General features: G+C 35.5%; 1 protein-coding gene across 1 annotated transcript in view; it reads right to left on the reverse strand.

The window, feature by feature from the left end:
- VWA8 (von Willebrand factor A domain containing 8) overlaps positions 1 to 17238 on the reverse strand; it is a 179792-nt gene that overhangs the window by 81157 nt on the left and 81397 nt on the right. The window contains exons 21-22 of the mRNA XM_018071170.2: positions 12619 to 12695; positions 182 to 257 (exon numbers count right to left, since the gene is read on the reverse strand). Coding sequence (XP_017926659.1) covers positions 182 to 257; positions 12619 to 12695 — 153 coding nt within the window. The remainder of the gene's footprint in view (positions 1 to 181; positions 258 to 12618; positions 12696 to 17238) is intronic.

The raw sequence follows: 17238 nt of genomic DNA on the forward strand, positions 1-17238 counted from the left end.
TGTGTGGGGGATTTCCCAAGCACATTAGGCATAGCAAGCGGGGCAAATATGTTTAAAGTAGAAGTTAATGCAAAGTTTGCTACCATGCTCACTCAATATGCCATGAAAAATCAAATCATGAATATTTTAAATTTCAAATGAAAAGCATTTCTAAATATAAAATCCAAATGTTACTACTGACCAGTGGTGAATCTTCATATACAATAAGACCATCTTTAACAGAAGGTTGTAGGGTAAGGCTTTGTACAGTGGTATCCCTGAAATGTGGAAAACCAGACAGTATTAATTAAAAATACACAAGAATTTTAGTTACAATAAAATGCAAAATGAGTAAATGAAAAACTGAGTACTCTCTAAGAGGAAAAAATATCTCTTTTTTCAGAATTCTTGAATAACTGGGAACACTGGTGTGCCAGCTTGGTGGTCAAATGCAAGTATCCCTGTCTCTGCCAGGACTTTCATGGTAGTTCTCCTTTCTCATAAACCCTCAAAACAAAACCACTGAGAAGTGAATAAGTATTTTTGTATGTAGGCACATTATTGATGTTACTATTTCTGGTTAAGTATGCTGAAATTGTCATGTACGTGACAAACAGGTGATTCTCCCTAGAAGAACCAAACACGAATCATTACTGTTTTAGCTGCTCTTCTCCACATAACATATCAAGGAAAAAAACACTCCCAAAACCCCAAAAAACCCAAATTCAACCAAACCAAAACCAACCCAACCCAACCCAACGATCAAAAGACACAAGCCCCCCCCAAATCCAACACAACCAAACAAAAAACCCCCTACAAACAACAACCACCACCACAACCATAACCCAAAAAATTCCCCCCAAAACAAAACAACAAAACTAAACACACTCACATGGAATTCTAAAAATCAATTTTTAGTTCTATCTAAGCCATACTGGCTTCCTATATTTTATATCATGCACAGCATAAGCTCTGAGATGGGACAGAGACTTTAATAACACAGCATTTCTGACATTTTGTGTTTGATTTGCTCACATTATTTTTACCTTCAAACAGTGCTAATTAAAATCTGTAACGATAATATTCTTAATCTTCACTATTTTCATCTATTCCAACCACCACTGAATGTACAGATAAATAGAAAACAGTTCCAACTCAGAAAGGTCAAGCAACAGACATCACCACACTGGATTCACCTATATAAATTATGTCCATAACCAAGGGAAAGCCCCTACTTATTAGACAAAATACTTGCCAAAACCTTTGTCGAGATCTGTATAACCAACCCCATTTACTTCAGGGTTCAGAGGGACCAAATGACCTAGAGAATAATCCAGAAGTGGGTCATGACAGAAGGTCCCCATGACTCCCATGGTTTCACAGGCAAGAGGATATGCAATTTAGTCTTAGGGCAAGTAGGCTATGCCAACCCTTTCCTCCTGTGTTTCAAAATTTGGCTTAGTCTGTGTCAACAGGATGATGGGCTGATCACATGACAAAACCCATCAGGAGAGTCTCACTTAACACAGCTTGAGATCCACATACTGGTCTGTAGGTAAGCTTAGTAACCTTTGCATTGTATGTGAGATTTGATGCAACAAAAATCTTTTACTTCTCACAGCCATGCTGTATAACAAAACTGTTTGCTTAAGCCTAGCTGACTCACTCTTCTAAATATCCACCTTAGTTCTATCTTTAATTTTGTAACACCTCGTAAAAAACTAACAATATTCTGATAAGCTTCTTGGGTACAGGAAATCAAACACAGTACTGTTTGCAGCACACTATTAAGTGGCCAGCTTCCAACTACAGTTTTAAACTGACAGAATAACTTGCACACTTCCTTTATTTGAAACTGCTGTCAGCAGGATTTCTGTCCCTAATAACTAATAATTTCTTGTTTAGCTTTAAACCCATGATTGATTTATTCCAGAGTTTCCATGCACAGGAATAAAGCAGAGGGCAGGAAGAGAGATTTTTAATGTTTAGCTACTTCATCTGAACTTTAATCCAGGAGGTGAAAGGTTACAAAGCTGGAACCACCTTCACTTCATTTAACCCTGTCAAATGCAGCCTGTCACAAGCAGCAACACTGCCCTAAATAGTTATATTAATATCTTATTCACTTGCAACATATAATTTTTTTAACCACTAAAATCAGCAGTAGTATAAATCTATTATCTTAGAAATTCTATTATGGACACAAAAATAAAGCTTCTATTGTCATCCTGCTAGTCTAACCAATTTCTGTGCTAGGCAAAGAAATCAATAGTGCATCCAAAAAAAACCAACAAACCGATGATTTTTCTTTATTGAACACACATTATTTATGGACTAAATTCTCAGACTATATGCATCAGCCTACCTCCACTATCAGTTAACATTTCTGGTTCAAGCCTATACAGTTGAAGATGCAGAAGAATTTTAAAATGTGTAAACCAAACTCTTGAGTATATGAAGCCACAGTCATAGGTTACTAATAAGCAATGGAAAAAATGTGGAATTAATACAAGGTAAAAAGGGGAAGGTTTTGTCAAACCTGAACTGTGATCTCTTTAAAGTAATAGAAAGGTGAGAAAATGGAGGATCTGAGGAAAGCATAGGCCAAGAATAATGTAAAAGAAGATGAAGCATTACAGGATGCTTTGGAGATCATAAATTTGTACTTAAGAGCCAATGCATGAAAAAAGGTAAAGTGAATAGAACACATCAGGAAATTAAGATCTCTAGTGGTGGTATGGATGGTCACAGGTGATGACGCAAGAAAATACAAAAATGTTAAATGGTATTTTACTGTAACACAAACCAGCTTATTTTACTTTTGGTAAGCTAGTTAATCCACTGGTTCTGCAGAGATTTCTTACAACCCCCTGATATGGAACACTAATTTTTACTTAGTACGACCAGCAGCCCACACAAATCCCCCAGATGATCTCATTCTTCAGAGAAGACAGAATTGACCATATCTTTGCAGAAAATAAACACTTCAAGAGTTTAAGTGCTATTATAAAAGTAGTGTAAATCAGAAAAAAATACAGAAAGTATCAAAATGAAATAAAAGTTGACATCTTAAATCTAGCTCCTAAATTTTTTTATCATTTTATCTGTTTTCTATTTTGTTGATATTCAGCTATAATATTTTAAGGAAATATTTCAGGGGATTTGTAATGTATTATAGAAGTTAAATATAAAGCCAAATATTAATTCCTTTGTCTTGATGACTCAAGCAAATGCAAAACTCCTCCACTTGCTTAGGCTATCACATTCAGAAATGTATATAAGAATGATTTTGCCAGGGTTATTACAGATTAATGTTACTGTCCTTTCAGAATCATAAGCTGTACAATTAGGTATCATTAATTTCAGTTCTTCAGAAACCTAACATAACCCAAACACAGTAAAGAATGGCTAAAAATAATTTGTCTCTTTAGTTTGTTTTTTTTTCTTAAATTTCCACTTCGTATCAAATTATGTAAAGACACTGAAATATAGAAAAATAAAAATATGCTAAATCTGAAATATTTTTGAACAACGCAACACGCAGAGTTTCTTAAATGTAAAATATGTCTGGCACTCAAAATTCTCACAGGAAAGGAACTAAAAGCTGTAATTCATGTTCTCTTAATAATATTAACACCTTAATATTAACTAGGCTCTAACAAAGACATGAATATCTAAACCTCCTAATTTCATCACAGTTAGCACCCTTGATGAAAATAGTTCTGACACAAAGAAGTAAGACTGTAGGAATATAGAAGCAATCAAGAAAAGCTGTCTCATATACTGTCATCTTACTTGACTGAACTGATTTTGTCTTTACATGATTGTAAAAGAAAAATACGAAACGCTCACTAATGCCTTTCCTAAGAACGTACTTTTACCAAGGAAGCCATCCTCACTCCAGTAAAAAACAAAAAAAAAAAAACCACCACCACCACAAAAAAAAATGTTTACTACTAAAACATTTAGTAGCAACTCCTCTGACAGTACCATTTGTACGAGGACTTCTGAGAATTCTTTTCATGTTTTTTTGTTTATTTGCTCACATCACTGTATTTTTTATTTTTTTTTTGCTACTGCTGCATTAGTTACCCTAGCTTTTTCTGAGTTCTGTAAACTTACTCGAACATACTACTGTGACAGCTATTGTTTCTTTGAGATCAATGCCTTCTTTCTGGGGAAGAACCATGAGATATGGCAGGAGAAATTTCCATCAACCTCAGAGACTTATTACCCAACTTCAAAAAAAGGTATTCCAATGCTTTAATTTAAGATTTGAGTCCCCAGGAAGACTTATGCCCAAATACAGGACACAGTGTCAGCTAACATCACAAACACCCACATTCACTGGAATTAATCCATCTTGACAAGTGCTGAACAATACAGTCGTGGTTTCTGTATCTACTCATGTTGAGGCTGAAAGGGTAAGAGATTATCTGTGGAAGGCAACCTTGTGTTTTATGGGTTAGTGCTGATAGTAACAAGCTTACATAAACCAAACTCAGGTTTTGGCCTTTATTTGCCAAATAAAACTTTCTGGGAGCAGAAAGGAAAAATCAGAGATGCAGAATATATACTCTAATAATTGTTGTTCTTCATTTCTGTGTGGTATCTGTTATCTAAATACGTACATATTATTATTTAAAAATGCACATAGATATATCTCTCTCAATTACATGTCACTCAGACATGAATATACCCATCTGCTGTGACCTAATTTTAAAGAGTATTTGAAAAATAATTAGGTCAAGGGCCATTTGAAGCTGTTAATTGGTTAGCTAATCCACTTGTGGATTATCCTGATGAAGAGTAGGCAATCTTAACACAAAGAATCAGTCTGCCTGATTCTGACATGTACAAATTAATTTCTTTAGCCAACCTACCATACAGCCATTGCATTTTTTGCATGATCGGACTGCTGTGTTTATGAAGTTCTGAAATGTCTGATTTCTATCTCATTTCTCTGTTAAAAACGACACTATAAAGCCTTTTTGACTTATCTGTATGCACTGATAATTAAATCCACCTTTTTTTCCTGCTAGGCTGTTATAGCTTCTCAGCAGGACATATGTTTGTTTAAAATTCAAGAAATTATTTGGAGTATAAAGGTACTCATTAATCAGCATGACTGCAGGTGGCAGAAGAAAGATCAAAGGGAATTATATGTTTAATTCATGTTATATGCTTAAATCTAAAGTTACACAATTACTGATACTTGGTCCATCTGTCCAAACAAGATGCAACATTTTCACTTAATTTATTACAATAACATAAGAAATTCACTCATCCTTGTTGTAAAATCCATAAATGAAGAAACATGACACCCCCTACAGTTCCCCTTATAGTGTGTAAGAATAAGTTCCATTGAGTAAACAGTGAGAAACTGTTACTTAGGCTTTAGAGGAAAATGAAACAACAGGGTCTTCTAGCCTGAGCTATTTCTCCATAACAACCATGCATCAGGATATTGAAGTTGAATTCAATGCCTACAAAAAGACAAATGAATTAGGTCTCTAACACCTGAAATCTGACAATAGCAGAGCTAGTCAGCCAGTTTATGAAAAACTAACACCGGAAACAGAGACCATTAACTGGCATGAAATCTAGGAAGCTTTGTATTGCAACTCTGTATTGACTGAAAATGTGTTTAAGAAAGGGGGGGGGAAAACAAGAGTGAAAAACCACAGACACCTATTATATGCTAGTCAATACACTCAGTGTATTGACAACATAAATCTTCATAATAAAACTGTCATCTTATTATTTATTTCCAAATCTGAGCTACATAAGAATAAAATACACACTACAAGGTACAACATTAAAAGAAAATATTCTAGACATTCATGACTCAAAAACATGAGGTAAAATTACCTAGCCTTTTGTTTTGTGGCTGCCAACAAACAAGAACACATACACACACAACTTTGCTGTGTTCAATGGATTCCTCAAATAAACTAGTGCAGCTATAGAGCACTACCTTAAAAAGTCCACTACAGACATAGCTTTTCTGTGTCGTTCATTTTTAAAAACAGACCTGCTGAGCTAGATCAGCATTTAAATTGCTTAATATGGTCCTACATTCTTTCAAGAGAAGATAATCAAATGCAATTCTGAGAATAGGTGCACTATAATTCTAGTATTCATCAATGTTTTGGACAAAGGAAGCTATTTTTTCTGAAACAACTTTTAAAATTAGAATTTAAAAAATCTGAAGTCAATAAAGCTGAAAGGGTAGTTTTAAATTATCTCCATAGGAGAAACATGTAATTAGATTTTATAGTGATTATGTGTGCTAAAAAAGAGGGAAAGAAAATTAAGATTTAAAGATTAATGGACAGTTTGTAGTAAGTATTGCTTGTAGGGACACCATAAGCTCATTTTCTTACCCCAAACCTCATATTAATTTGATTGTTAAAGATCACAGCAAAATTATGTTTATTTTGAAAAGGATAACATATGCAAACTCAGGTAATTTTTTGAAAAAAAGATCATCAGATTACTGTAACTTATTAGGGAACCAGAAAAGGCACAACACAAAATGTAATTTTTAAAATGAACCTGGCATCAGTCACTAGAATAAACATAGTAACTAACAAGAAGATGCCATATCACAGGCAAATTCTTTGAAAGAAAATGTAATATTAGGACACACAACAGAAGGTAGTGTAATGTCTTCTAAAATAACAGTAAGATTGTAAGATAAAAAATAGAATTTCTATAGCAGTTATTATTCCATTGACAGTGAGAAACATCAAATTTACAAGAAAGCCAAATTGCTTTGGCATATATGTCACTGCCTAGAAAAGTGAAAAACAAGTTATTTCAACTCGTAAGAAAAGATATCACATGAACTAAGACTTAACATGGCTAATTTAGGGGCAAAACCTGTTACATTTAAAAGCTAAAGAAGAAAACTTCCTACATTCTCTATTTTCATGAAGAGGCATCAAATCATATTTATAAGCAGTTTTAACTTTTTTGACCTTACAGAGAACAACTCTCATACATTAAAAAACATTCCCTCTTTTTGTCATATGACTTTATGACTATTCATATTATCTTTTTTGATGATAAACTAATTTCATAAAAGATTATTTTCTTGATATACAGAAAGAGAACACTGGAACAGAACTAATCAATTCATGTCTTCTGCAGATTCACTGAGGCTCTGAGCAGCAGAAAATCCATTCATAAGGCATCAATAAATTATTGATGTAGATTACACTGCAGTCTACTCATCAAAAGCTTCTATTTCTGTAAGCCACGGCAATGTTGTTATGCAGATCTACATACTGAAAACATTAGAGTTGAAGTTGACTAGTTTTACTTCTCATGACTTCAGTGGCCACATCTGTAGTAGCTCAGAGGAGGGATCAGTTCTCTCACTAGCTAAGAGTAATGAAGTTCCCATTGCAACGGAAAAGGATTGATACTTTTCATTCCTGGACATTTTCAGTCGTGTACAGGAATGCCTGTGATGAACCGTCTGCAGAGGAGATGGTGGGCTCCAAATTTTGCATTTCCTACAGCTCTTCTGTGACTGACAATGCATGAAGCGAGAAAATATATCTGAGAAACTTCTGCTTAATAACCACTCAATATTTGTACTCATTTTCATAAAAATAAATAAATTATCTAGAAGCTATCAAACAATCTCATTACAAAAACTTTTTATTATTCTGAAAATGATGGTGAGCTTGAAGTTGTTTCTTAATTCCCTCAACTTTAACTACTGTTCCATATTGACACATTTGAGTATCAGCTAAGGACAGTGCAAATGGACTCCCTACATGGAACAACCACTGCTGGATTATGTATTTTATGAAGATAAGATAAACTCGTTTTAACTTCTTAACCCTAGAGCTAGCTAGGGTCATCCAGCTGCTACCTTGCAGAAATTGTTGCTATATCACAGAATCAGAGTGGCTGAGTTTGGAAGGCATCTCTGGATGTCATCTAGTTCAAGCCCCCTGCTAAAGCAGGGCCACCTAGAGGCAAGGTGCTCAGGACTGTGTCCAGATAGCTTTTGCATATCTCAAAAAAATCAAGGAGTGTAATGTATACCAAACTTTAAAGAAAAGGCATTGACAAGGAAAAAATAACATTGTGCCTTCCCAAATCTAGCAAATATGTTGCTTGGAACACAGATATTCCTTCTGCAACTAATTTTTTGTAAAGGGACTATCAAGACAGAGAGGTTTTTGTTTGCTATCAGAGCAATTAGGAACACAACTCATGATGGCAGATGACCATTACAGAGGCATCTTGCTCTTTTTGGCTATGTGACTTACAACAAATACAACCCCAGCAGAACAGAGAGGTGGCAGCTTTCACAGGTCTTGAGTTGACACTATGTGTTCTCCACAGTATTTTTCAGTTTTCATTAAAATCTTTTTCCTGTTTCAATGAAATACCAAATTTAACTTTAGATTTTTGTGTAGAACCACTAGCAAATTCTTTCAGCGGGATTCACGTGAGAGACAGCAAAAGTAGTAACAGAAAGGTTCATAAAATGATGAGGCTTTCCAGAGTTCACTAATTTAGGAGCAACACAAATACTTGACTGTCGGGGTTGACAGCAGGTCTGTCAGAAGGAAGAGAAAGCTGTAAGAGCGGATATCCTGAACTTTCTGCAGGGTCATCATGAGCCTGCAAGAGCAAGTCACTGTGAGTCTGCAAATGCTGAATCATCACGAGCTTGCTATAGGGCAGCCAATCGGGATGTATGTTTATGAAGAAACACCAATTATAATGCAACATGTACGTTACACTGGGGAGTAAAAATGTTGGAGATCTGTTGCAATAAAAATCTATCCTATCCTGTGCTATTCTTTTTGGAAGAAGACTGTTTCTGTGTTTTTCTTGACCGCCACAACAACATTTGACCCTGTGTTACATGTACATGGAGAACACCAAAGTTTCTCACAGCCAGTTTCTTAGTTACTGGCTGTAAAACCAGTACATGCTGAATTTCTGTAAATACCTCTCATTGGTTTGTGACTGCACAAGTCTCGTACGTTTTCACCTTTCTAGTAGCATGCATTCTAGTAGGAATGCATGCTCAAGGTGGAAGCAGTAAACCCCTGAATTTTAATATTAGACAAGGTAAAGCTGTTGTTTATTCTGTTAGATGTAGACAGCGTCCTGGGTGGACAAAATGGAGACAACCATCCCAGGAGGGTAAACAAAATTTAAGATTTCTCTGCTGAAATTTACTCTTGTAGGAAAGGAGTGACAGGGGAATCCTAGCAGATGAAAGTTCTTCCTTAACACAGAAGAGCAGTAAAACGCTTCGTAAGTGCAGTCCTACAGAGAGGCTGTGCTGAGCCTACACCTATTACCTTTTCCAGAAAGAGTTCTCTAACTCCACAATTAATGTGACGAGAGAGCTGGTCAACTCCTGATCAGTTCCTAATATTAGAAAGTGTTCAAGAGGAAGCAGCCAATTTTTTGACTAATTTTTAAGCAAACATTTTTCTTAATTTCTGTCATTATTGAATCTAATCACAGCTTCCTTTCATTAAAATTTTCTGTTTTATGGTACCAAAATGATTTCTAAGACTTAAAAATTTCAAGAAAATTAAATTTCTCAATGAGGTGCTGTAAAAAAGGTTAAGGGAAAGGATTCATAACCTCCATAAGCAATTGAAACCTTAAGGTCAGGCTGACTCTTCCATGTGAATCAGTTGCACTGCAAGTAAATACAGATGTCAGAAAGGAAGTTTAAGGAAAAACACACTATTTCTTCTGTTTTTTATCTCCTCTCATCATCTTGAAGTATGATATAAAATGTGAGATTTTAAAATTACTCCTGGTAATAGCTCATTGCGTAAGGCAAACACTACCTCCTTGAATGTCATTGAACATATGTAGAGTTAGATCAGAAGAACTCCTTACACTGTTTCATCAAGACAGAAAAAAACCCCTCAAACCAACAAAAAACCCCACCATAACCAAACAATCAACAACTAAAACCAAAACAGTTTTAATAGCATTTTTAGTTCTCCTATATCCCTGTTTTTAGTCAAAAGAGGTGAAGTATTCTTCTATAAAAGACAATTACATTGCATAACAAACTGTATTATACTACACGACAGTGTATTTCCCTCTTACTCACAAGCTATTAAAAGTAAATGTGGAATATCCTCATGATTCTGGCATTTAAATAGCATTTAAAGAAACATGTTTCAGAAAATGGTGATTAGATTCACAGATCAGAATACTTCTCAAATTCAGTCTAATTATTTTTGTCTGTTATTTATTTGCTACTTTTATTTATTACATAACACTACATTTTATTAAAGATCTTTAGTATATTAATTTTAAAACTCTTCTCTCTTTCCACTGTCGTAGTTTCTTCTCTGGCTACATCTTCATTATACCCACCAATAAGAATATTTATAGCTAGGGATATATCTCTTCTCCACAGCAGACATTATTCAGTTGGAAAACCCATTCCATATTGGCATTACCCTACATATGTGCCTATTACTCATTCTAGAGTTAACTGTATGAAGTGACAGTCGATATGGACAAATTCGGGAACTCATGATGTCAGCCATTTTCTGATAGATTCACCACCTCTTTGAAACTCAGAGTCTCAGAATATGCAGCTGACAAGTGCACATTCATTTCCAGAGAGACTAGTTGAAGTGGAACTAGAGTCTGTAAACCAAAATTCAAGGACTAATGCAGTGCCATCTGCCAGACATATTTCTGAAAGGGTAGAGAAAGTCCACCTTCATCTTACAGGGAATCACCTCCACATTTTTCATGAAGAAAGCATTAAAATTATCCTTTTCCCTTACAAGGTAATCAACTACAATGCATTCTTGGAATGTTCTATTTCTTAGTATCTGTAATTCAGGTATATGAACACCATTGAAAGTATTATGTTTAGAAATACTTTCCTTGGCATGCTTAAAGGTAGTAGCTAGGAAATCTGCAGAAACACATAGGGTTATGAAAGATGAAGTGCACATTCCAGCATATTTTCTAATAAAATACTTCTATGCCATAAGCTACTGACTAAATTTTTCCCCACAAAGTATGCAACAGCTTACTAGTGAACTGTTTGGGGTTTTTTTGTAAACTTGCTCTTATTTTGTTTTGCAATCCAGAAGTCTGCACTAACAATATTGTAATCCTTATTTAAAAGCCCTGTAAAGTCAAGCAAAGTATTATATAGACTGAGTTCTTCACAAAGAATTTCAAAATGCTACCCAGGAAATAGATTTCTCATGTTTCCATATTCACAAATTATTTTTGTAGGACTGCTCATCATTTTCTGCTTTATTTTCTACTTCAATATATCTTTAAAACCCTGCAATCATGAACAGTGTTTTACAGAAACTATAGAAGGTTGCATTGACAAGACAATAAAAGCACATTTTTTTTCCTAGTGATGCATCAACTAGCATGCTGAAACTAATACATTCTACAGCCCCATCATCACCCCAAACACTGTGCTTATACAATGTTCTCCTGAGCTATCTGAATTCATATTAAAGCACTGTTCTGCTTGATCACATCTCACTGGAGAACACACAGAAAGATGGAAATACTGTAGTACTTTGTGAAATAATTGTGATTTGCAAAAATGTCAGTGTATTTTATCTGTAAGGAGTGCTCTGCTCCAAGCAGAGAAGACAGCAGGAAAGTTAACACAAAACTAAAAGTAGGAGGTCACAAAAGCAGTATTTTAGAGAGAAGTGACGAAGTCTAGAAGAGGTAGCATAAAGGAAAACAGCAGTAGAAAAATAGTGAGATAGAGCTATTCAAGTATCAGGAATACAAGTATAAGACATTTGAAGACAAATGGGTGAGAAAGTGAGAAAGTGTTACAGAGACTGTGTTGTTAAAAGGCAGAATACCAAAGATCAATGTTTTTATTAGCACTATTTAAAAAACAGTGATAATGAAAGGAGACAGAGTGATGAAGCTAGGAAGTTGAAGACAGAGAGGTAAGGACTAAGAATGAAGCTGAAATAGGATGCAGTTCAATCAAAAATGAGTCTTCTAGACATATTTAGTCTTTATTTCAATTTATTGGTTTCAAGTTCATGTCATAAAAAGCAGGTAGATAATTTGCTATTATTTCATCTTTTGAATTGTTTTCAATTGGTTTATTGTCTTGAAGTCCATTTTATAGCTTGTAATGTAATTTTCTAATCCAAATGTTTATGGGTGAGAAAGAAATACATGCATTTAGCACAAGTGCCAAAGGAAAAAAAGCTAAAAAGCCTTTATTATGTAAATTTTTTTGTCTGATGAGTGATATATTCAAAGAAGCACCTTTGAATTTTTCCCTCACACAGTACCTCATGCTTAGGGAAATTCCTCCAGAAATGACAGTAAAACATATTACTAACGTCTTGAACCAAGTTAACATCAGTATTCTCTGACTTCTACTTCGTCTTATATTAAACAATGCGACTGCATTATATTCTTGTACCCACCCCCTCCTCAACCTGTCAGCTTATTGCCTCTGCCAGACAAATTCCTGTGGTCTGTGTGCCACTTGCCATAATACGGTCTTTGTTCAAGCAGTAAGAATACATTAAACTTCAGAAACACGAGTTTTAAAACATGAGAAATTAGACTGAAAACATAAAGGATGAAAATCTAACACATTCTTACCTATGCAGTTGTAAATACTCTCTGGGCCTGTTTAGAAGGTGAAGGAATCTGTCAACAACCTTGTTTTTCCCAACACCCTGCAGTAAATAAATATAATATTAAGACATAATACAGATGTACACATTTAAGGGTTATAAACAAAGAAAAGATAACTTGCCAAAGCTGTTAAAATACTCTCCATATTCCTTTATATGAAAGTACAACTTCAATTCAGTTCAGAGAATTCTGAACACAATTAAATGATATATGTTTTATTTTACATATATTTGCAAAATACTTATCTGTCTTACTAGAAATAACCAGAGGTAGGATTGTATCCCTAGAGTTATGTCACACATGCTAATGCATCCTTTAACTAACACCAGTTTTTCCAGCCTTTCTATTTCATAAAGGTATTGCAAAAATGTCAATGCTAGGAAGTTGTCTTGCATTTAATAGGAAAAGGTCATTCCCAGTGGTTGTAGGAAACATCCTGTAACTGTCAAATGGAGTTTGGGCACAGCCTTGGTAATACTTGCTGATCCCATTCCACTGGAGTTACTAAAAAAGACCCAAATAGAATCAGAATTTGGTTGGAGATAAAACTGTATAATTGTCCTATTGCAGGATGTCTGCAGTAGCAAGCTGTGCAAAATGATGACAGTGGGTTTATTAAGTGAATCAGGTGTTTCTAACACCCTGCTGTGCCAAGTTCAGGAGCTGGTATTTCAGTTCAGGTCTAACCTGGTCCCATGGAAGGAATTAGCACTTTAGTCTTATCCTAAGAGAATCTGGGTCTTGTATCCAACTGCAGTAAGGAGATTCCCTGCAAAAGTACATTCTTGATCAGCTCTAAAATGCTGATGTTGATGCAGACCAAGATGTAGAAATTCTTATCCTTCCTGCAAGGATGTGGTTGCAGATTTGGGAACTCAGAAGGCCAGTGAGATTACCGAGGGTTGTAAAGGAAAAAGAAAAGGAAACAGTAGAAAGAAAATCTCAATTGTAGCTTAGCCAAAAGCTGTTTGACAAGACACTGTCCCTTTGCTGAGATTCTCACTCTGACTGCATGAATGCAACTACTAGTCCACACCAGTGGATAAGAAGATAAATATAACCCACAGAAAGATTAAAAAGATTAGATTAAACCAACTTGAGATTCCCTAATCTGTTTCACTTGGCATTGAAACAGAATAGGAGCATTCAGAGCTGCAAGTTATGGCATTTATGACTGTAAGTTCTAGTTGAATGATGGTAACTGCCAGCTGCAGAATTGCAAACCGCTTAACCTTCTTAAAATGGGTCTCTCATCTGACTACATTTATGAAAATGGACAATCATGCATGTATGTGTAATAGTTGAAACCACTGGAGAGTTCTCACCATGAGAGCAGAGGAAAAAATACCACAGCGCAGACAAGAATAAAACTACCTAGATTCTGCTGCAGACTTGACTCCAGACAAGAGAGCCAACTCAAGTCAGTGCTCTGCCACACGCCTCCTCACAAACCTTCTTCCATCTGATTCTTCAGAAGAATCTACAGCTTTACACATAGGTGTAGTAAGAAGCTGCAACACGCTTAATATCTTTCACCAGTTGTTTCCGAAAAGTGTCACTGGAAACAGTTCTCTACTGCTTTGAAAGGGGATGAAACTGCAGAACTTATAGGACATAACCATTTGGGGGGAAACTTGCAAGTTAGAAATTTTCTCAGAAGCATTAAAAGTAACCAGAAACAGGCTAAGAATCCCCTAGTGGCACACAGTTTTATTCACATGTTTCCTGCTACTTGCAGTCAGATACTTAAAATCATAAATGGGTGAATAAACAGGAATACTCCTAGTGTCAAGCACAAAACACCCATGCTGAAAGTAGCTTCCTTTCCTAAGAGAGTTAATGATGGCTGGGCAGATGTCTGCACACAGTTTCTGTACCAATCCCAAGCAGATTGCATATCCTATTTCGCTGCAGAGTGGGACTCCAGCCAGCTGTGGTAAGTACAAAGATGGTGAAATAGAACAACATATTGAATCAATGTAAAACATACTTAATATCAAAAAATGTGGTTACTGTAATTTAAAAAAAAAATTGGCTTTCATGTGCATTAACTGAAAGTGCATGTGGTTTTTATGTTTATTATAGATTCTTAGAATTATGCCTGAAAGTATTTTCTCAACTACGAAGGAACAGATTTTTCCTATAGAAAGAGGATCATGTTTTTGTATATTTCTATTCATGTTGTTATCACCAAGGGTATTAAGAGGAGAGCATCTCACTTCTAAGAACTCTCAGAGGACACAAGCATGGTTGAGGAGCACTGTGGAGGAAGGGAGAGCACAGTTACTAAAGTAACACAGTGGGAGCTACGCCACGACCACATCTCACCCTTTCTTCACTTTTATTTGCGCATCTCATCAGACTCTCTGCACAGTTCCTTTTACTTAATTTTAAGTATACCTCAATTTCAGAACATCATACATTTTTTAAAAGGTGCATGCAGTATTCAAAAGTCAAAAGGCATTCCCACCCGGTTTTAGATATTATAAACATGTTAACATTGCCCAACTTCTAGGTTGAACTGCTTCCGAGAGTACATTGTGTGCCTTCACAGAGGCTGTGGTGTACCACATAAAATCCTCGGCTGGCAAGAGTAGCTGGAGCAAAGTTCACGTCAAAGCTTTTTGATTCCATCCCTCTACATTCCTACTTCATAACAAGTTACCACTTCTCTTTGTCTTGGCTACTCTATTGAGAAGTCACAATATAATAAAAAGGAAGGAAGAGACCAAAGATATTCAGAAGAATCTTTAGCACCACTAAGAAACTGCAAAAAGAGAGTTTGGATGAGTTCATTTCTTAAGTACTATGCATTAATGTAAGGCCCAGAAAAGCAGGTTTATTCCAAATTCACCTGACCTCCATGGGATAAAGAATATGCCTGGTAGTCTTTTTCAGGTGGACAAGAATTGCGGAAAATGGTAACCCATTTTGGAAAAAAAAAAAAAACACCTCTGAAATGATTTACTGGCACCTAAGAAAAAAGAAATCACAAAATTGCAACAAAGTTATCCTCCTTTCCCCCGCCTGCCAGGGATCAAACTGGATCTTCTGGACATCCACACAGACAGTAGTCAACTATTTAAGCAGAAAGAAACAGAACTACCCTTCACTTGAACATACTTAAAGACTGAGTTGAACTTGGACTGGATTCAGAATATAATCTCACGTAATTTGCAATTATTGTAGCCTGAGGTAACATTCAGAGGACAAAATAGTTTGCCATTAACACTTGCTGTATGATACTAAATATGCATCATTGCAGTTACTTAATTTAACAGAAATATAAACATGCTAATTAGAGAGAAAATAACATCTGTGTTAGTGTTTCAGCTGAACAGAATAAAAATATTTCAGAAAGCAAATATAAGACAATTTTTATTCCATCAGACATATGGGACAACTGAAATAGAAAAATGGGAAGTAAATATCTGCACTAATGAATAACAAAAAAGAAATTATGCAATCAGAAGACAAAATAATCTCAGTTAAAAATTCTTCTAATTGACAGTGTAAACACTTGCTACCAAGGATGAAATGACTTAATCTTCTGCAGTTTCAAATATAAACAAGGTTATTACAGGTCCCAGGAGGCATTTTGCAATTCAGGACACAGATCTCACAGTAGTGGGACAAATTTATCCCCTGAACAGCCCAAACAAAGGCAATAAAGTTATAGTACAAAAGAACTGGTCCCAAATTTTTGAAATTAACAATTTGCCTCTTAAAGAAAAAAAAATCTAAGCCACACTGCCTCATTTTTATTTTCTTCTAAATGATTTTCAGGTCATACTGAAGCAGCTAAAGAGGTTGCCAGGTTGTGCTCTTCAGTACTGCCCTTCAGCTGAAACACTGCAATCACACCTTCTCCATCTTGGTGCACAGCCATCCTGCATAGCACAGAACCTGTTTCATTACAAAAAGAATGAAACAAATTTTAAAACTGGTAAAAAAGCAGTTTTTCACCTTAGGAAATCTTATTTCATAATTAATTTTAAAATTCCATTATTAGGGAATGAAAGACAAATTTGGCTTATCATTACATTTTAGTATCCAGAACCCTCATGTCAGAGTTCTCAGTTTCTGACTTCACAGAAAGTGTTGTATTGACAATGTCAATATCACAGAAACTTGCAGCTGAACAACGAAAATGTTCAGAAAATGAAAACACTTTTGCTAACGTGCAGTTTCTAACACTGGGTCTGGCACTAAACCACCTTCCATGGCCTCAGTTTGCCTGTTTCTGCCAGCAAAAACATTTGCAATGCATGCATTTTGGTTGAGGCTGCTATTTTCAGAACAGAGGATCATATTTCTGGTTTTCTAAAAAAATGTACTGTTATCAGCAAAGTAACAAGCAGCACCTATACAGAATTGTTTCACACACTCCAGGTGTTATAAAGCCCTGTTTGGAACAAACGTGAATAATGCAGTTTAATAATTGCAAAAGGTGTATCACCAGCAGACACCAGACATTGCTACCACAGGACCACTGCAATCGACCCTGTCACTGCTACCTTGTTTGAGTGTTAGCAACAAATTAAAATACTTGTACAAAAGCAGAGGTGGTTTTAAGTCTTGCCC

The sequence above is a fragment of the Manacus vitellinus genome, unplaced genomic scaffold (assembly GCF_001715985.3).
Source record: "Manacus vitellinus isolate BGI_N305 unplaced genomic scaffold, ASM171598v3 scaffold_2_pilon, whole genome shotgun sequence".
Lineage (NCBI taxonomy): Eukaryota > Metazoa > Chordata > Aves > Passeriformes > Pipridae > Manacus > Manacus vitellinus.